Source organism: Dryas octopetala, chromosome 1 (assembly GCF_963921425.1).
Source record: "Dryas octopetala chromosome 1, drDryOcto1.1, whole genome shotgun sequence".
Lineage (NCBI taxonomy): Eukaryota > Viridiplantae > Streptophyta > Magnoliopsida > Rosales > Rosaceae > Dryas > Dryas octopetala.
In genome coordinates this window covers 21912657-21918117 of record NC_141366.1, presented here as the reverse complement: position 1 = coordinate 21918117, position 5461 = coordinate 21912657, and the positions used below count along the sequence as shown (strand labels likewise).

General features: G+C 34.2%; 1 protein-coding gene across 1 annotated transcript; it reads left to right on the top strand.

Annotated features, from left to right (window-relative positions):
• The first annotated feature begins 1763 nt into the window (after positions 1 to 1763).
• Positions 1764 to 5461, top strand: LOC147299144 (cysteine-rich receptor-like protein kinase 25). The gene is made up of 7 exons (XM_086229604.1): positions 1764 to 2575; positions 2808 to 2921; positions 2999 to 3179; positions 3342 to 3552; positions 4255 to 4492; positions 4862 to 5015; positions 5144 to 5461. The coding sequence occupies exons 1-7, from the start codon at positions 1776 to 1778 to the stop codon at positions 5459 to 5461; spliced, it is 2016 nt and encodes a 671-aa protein (XP_086085730.1). The 5' UTR covers positions 1764 to 1775.

The following is a 5461-nucleotide window of genomic DNA, read 5'->3' as shown; positions in this document are numbered from 1 at the left end:
TAGTGGTGGCGGCGGGGTGGTGGCGACGGTGGTGGTGGTAGCGGAGATGGTGTCGGTGGTTGTGGTGGTGATGGTAGCGGCGGCGGCGGCGGTGGTGGTATTGTAATTAATTGGCAAGGTGATGGGTGGACACGACTTTTTTTTTTTTATATAAAAATTGAAATTTTGAAAATGATACCAATTTAGGTGGAATTTAAATTTGGAATTTACAGCTTTCAAATTTCAAGTTTTTTTCCACATAGAATTTACAAAATTCTATATTTATGGACCAAAACAAGAAAATTAATTAGAGCATGTAATTTATTAAATACTAAGTTTTGTTTAAATTCCAAGTTTTTTTTCTCTATCCAAACACACCATTACGGATTTTTTTTAAAGTCCTTCAAAATCTTAATTAAATACTTTTAAACTTTACAAAAGTTTAAAAAAACTCATATACAGCACACTCCACTAAGCAAACATTTTCTAGTTGGTCTAGATTTTGGCTACTTTACTTGTTGTTGGGGTTTTGGTTTCTTTGTGTCTCTCTTTAGTTTTGGGCCTTTTGGCTATTGGTGCTGTCGTCGGATTACTTTGGTGGCTGTGACCCATCTTGCAGTGGCACTCCACCAACCACCAAATTGGTTGGTGGCTGCTGGTTCTTCATGCTTTAGGGTTAGCTTTTTTTTTTTTTCTTTTTTTTTTTCTTGTTTTATCTTTCTGATTGGGCCTTTGAACTTGTTGTATTGGCCTTTTGTCTTTGCGCTTTGTAAGAAGTTTGTTTTGTTTGGGCTGGCCTACTTGTTGGTTAGGTTTCTCTTATTGTTTGGATTTGTTTGAAAAACTACGCTTTGGTCGATCAGGATTGAATTTCGTTTCTAGTTTTTGACCGGGAACAAAATAGCTTCATTTCTTTTGTTTTATATAGAACACAAATCACCATGTTACAATGTGAGTCATGTGATGATTTTTTTATTGGCTCTGACGTACGTCTTTGCTTGTATCTATTATATTTAGTCCATACATATATATTTTTATATAACACACTTGTGTCAATTTGACCAAAAAAGAAATACACATGCTTCAAGGACTGGATAATAAACATGTCCATTGTCTAGGGAGAACACGTACTTTGCAGGAAACTACAGCAAATTGGTTAGACTCGATCCTCCCAGGACTCTGGATTTTGTTTATAAGTCAAGAGTAGGTATGAGAAGTACTTAAACATCCCTACTTTGAAAAAACTACTGAAAGATAAGCTATAATATACATATGATTAATTAAGCTTAATTATAGTACTCTGCTTAAGACATAATAATAATTAAAACATAGAATATAATAGACTTGCAAAGTAGTTGATAAGGGTTTGAAAGTCTTAGGATGCCTATTCATGATGTGATTTTTATCAAATTAACAAGTCTTCCAATAAATTACCAATTAATTCAATGGTTAATACAGAGAGCGTTCCGAAAAATGCATATTAAAATTAAGGGGGCGTTTTGTATTCAATTCTAAAAAATTATTCATTATTTCATCCGCGTTTGGTATTTTATTCAAAAAAATTATTCATTATTTCATCCATAAACATTAAAAATGAAAACGACAAAAACAGTTGTTTTTGACAAGAATAACAAAGACCTCCTAAACTCTTACCGGCCCACTCCTTCCAATGTCACTTGAATTAAAGCTCTGGCTCTGAAAAATGTTATTAGCTTGTGCCTATATATATGATTGTAGATGCATAATTAATGTTCATTCATAGTGCATGCAAATTAACACTGACATACAAACAAAATATGGTTTATTTCCCAAGTGTTATGAAAACCATTCCACTGTTTTCGCCATGCTTTCTCATCATCACCACCCTCCTTTGTGACCTTGCTCATGCTTCCCCTCCATACTGGATGTGCTCAAACGCTAGCAATTACTATGCAGATAACAGTCCTTTTCATAACAACCTTGGCAATCTACTCACTTCTTTACCTTCAAACGCTTCTGTTTCCGAGTTTTACACTACGTCCATGGGCAATGACCCCGATAGAGTTTATGGTCTCTACATGTGCTTGGACTATGTCATAAATGAAGACTGTCATGACTGCATAAACACCGCGCAATCGGACATCACCACGCTCTGTCGGGGATCAAAAGAAGCCATTGTGTGGGAGGAAATGTGCCTATTGCGCTATTCAAATGAGAATTTCCTTGGCAGATTGAACGTAGCAGACAACATCGCTGAAGAAAATTTTAAGAATATTTCGGACCCCAAAAAGTTTGAGTCTGTTGTGAGTGAGACGCTGAGCTCGCTCGCTAAGCAAGCGGCTTATAATAATGTTTCAGCTCATGATGAGAAGGTGTATTATGCTGATGGAGAAGTAGGGTTTGAAGATAAAACGATATATTTTGTTGTGCAGTGCACAAGAGACTTGTCTGGAGATGAGTGTGATAAATGCCTTGAGAGAGCCAGAGAAGACGTCTTGAGATTGTACTATTTCTCCATTGGTGCAAGACTTATGAGTCGTAGTTGCTTTCTGAGGTATGAGTTGTATGCTTTCCATAATGGTGCATCTGAGTCTAACACTTCAAATAAGGATGGTAAGTACTTACAAATTAAGATGGTATATATACATCAATCTCTTCAATTTCGATATAAATATAATTGTTATCGAACATATTTTCTTGTCAGACTGTGAATTTGGATTGTTCTATTCATTAAATTAACTCTTAACTGAATGTATGGTCCAAATTCACAATCTAGTGAGATAATATTATCAAAGTCAATTATAATCGGCAAATTAATGAATACAAAATTGCTCCCAAATTGCAGGTAGTGGCAGGAAAATATGGTTGATCGTAATTCTTACAGTTGTATCAGCATGCCTGGCGATATTACTCTTGGGTTCTTGTGTGTGTCTTGCAATGAGAAAAAGAAATAGAAAGAGTACGTAATGAATTACTATTAATGCTTATGAGGAAAAAGTTTAATTACTTCAAAGCTCACCCTAATTGTTTATTTATTTAGTGAAATAATTTTGGGAAAAAGTAGTATTAATGCATTGTTACATGAACAAATTTTTCAAGGAAGAAATGACCCAAAAGCTCAGGAGTACCCCTATATCAGTTTGGCATCTATTCTTGCAGCTACTGCCAACTTTTCTGATGCAAATAAGCTTGGAGAAGGTGGTTTTGGTCCTGTTTACAAGGTATCATGACATTGTTAATTTCTTTAACAATCAAATTAATTATTTTATTTGCACATGTCTGAATCCACCACTATTAATTGAATCATTTTCCTAATTAATTAGTAATTAATTTTATCTATGATTTGAGAAAGAATGAATGAATAAATCAATTAATGATCCTAGGGTACACTGAGTGATGGAAGGAAAGTGGCAATCAAGAGGCTTTCAAGCTGTTCGGAGCAAGGTTCAGAGGAATTCACAAACGAAGTTCTGCTGATAATGAAACTCCAACACAAAAATCTTGTCCGGCTTTCAGGTTTTTGTATTGATGGAGGCGAAAAACTCCTTGCATATGAATACATGCCAAACGGCAGCCTAGATGTCTTTCTCTATGGTTTGTTTTCTTTCTATATTCTCACTAAATTTCTTTATATTTTTGATATATATATATATATATATTTTGTGGATGTAGACTCAAACTTTTGGACATCAGCTGTAAAGATAAATACTTGTAACCATTACAGCTACAAATGTTATCAGGAGCGCTTTAAAGTTAATCAATTAATAAAATAATACGACACCAAATATATTTTTGGACTCACTACACAACATAATCTCATAATTTGAACCATTCATTTTTTGGGTCATCATTTAAAAGATCATCATTTTACAAAAAATTAAATAAATCAGTTTAATTAACTATTAATAAACTAGTTGTGCTCAAATAAATGGACAAAAACAATTTTTTTGATAAAGAATTGAAATGATTTTGATGATAATCAAATGACTTAATGATTTATGTTTTGGTTGATTTTTTTACAAAATTGATATTTGAATGAGACCTAAAACATGAACCATTCGAATTATAAAATCACGTTGAGTACGTACGTAGTGAGTTCAAAAGAATGATTAGCGCTGTATCATATTACTAACCGATTATTAATTTAGAGCGTTGGCCCCATGTCTGCATGCATTTCGATCTTTATCTTCAATCTAGGATTAACATCAATTATATTTTTAATGCAAAAAAACATTTTAATCTATGACTACTTGATCGACCATCTTTACTAATTATGATGGATATATGGTTGTACAGATTCAACGAAACGTGCACAACTTGATTGGAGGAGACGCACAAACATTATTATTGGAATTGCAAGGGGAATTCTTTACTTGCACGAGGACTCTCGACTTAGAATCATCCATAGAGACCTTAAAGCTAGCAATGTATTATTGGACAATGACATGAACCCAAAGATTTCAGACTTTGGCATGGCAAGGATCTTTGAAGCAAGCGAAGGAGAAGCTAATACTGCTAAAATAGTTGGCACTTAGTAAGTGTGTGCATTCTAGCTAGCTTAATATATTCATTTCTAAATTTTCAATACCCAAATATCTCAAACTCATTAATTGTATATACCAGCTAGGATCCTCTAATCTTTTTGTATGTAGTCTTGAATTTAAAGATTAAACATTTTGAGATTTATATTGAAAACATAATTAAATAAAGTCTAAAACAAGATAAGTTTAGATATAAGCACATGGTCAACACCCAAAACATCAGCAGACGATCTGGGGTACACAATTTCACTCCCCAGGCCACTAGCTAATTAGTAATTATATATGTCTCTAAACATTTATATTGATTATAAATATATACATATATTTTTTAAATTTATTTTTTTGCATTGGAATATTATTAGTGGATACATGGCTCCGGAATATGCAATGGAAGGACTATATTCTGTGAAGTCCGATGTTTTTGCGTTTGGAGTACTCATGCTTACGATCATAACTGGGAGAAGGAACGCTGGCTTTCATGATCCAATAACACGTGCTCCTACCCTCATAGCATATGTAAATTAATTTCTCTAGCTTGCTTAATTAAATTGCATATATATATATATAATTATTATATATAGTTCTTAATTAATTTCTTCTCATTTCTCAAAAGTGATATTATCTTGTTGATTATATATATGCAGGCGTGGCTATTATGGAATGAAGGAAGAGGGTTGGAGCTGATGGATCCATTGCTGGCTCATTCATGTGATTGTAATGAGTTTTTGAGACATCTCCATGTTGGATTGTTGTGTGTTCAGGAAGATGCAAATGACCGGCCAACCATGTCTTCTGCCCTTGTAATGTTGAAAACTGAAACAGTGGCTCTTAGCCAACCACAAAAGCCCGCCTTCTCCACCGGAAGATTCGCCGGTCGTAATGAGGTAGCTACTCATGCTCATCATGATCATAGTAGCTCTAACAATGGAGTACTAACAGTTTCTACTGTTGCGCCACGGTAA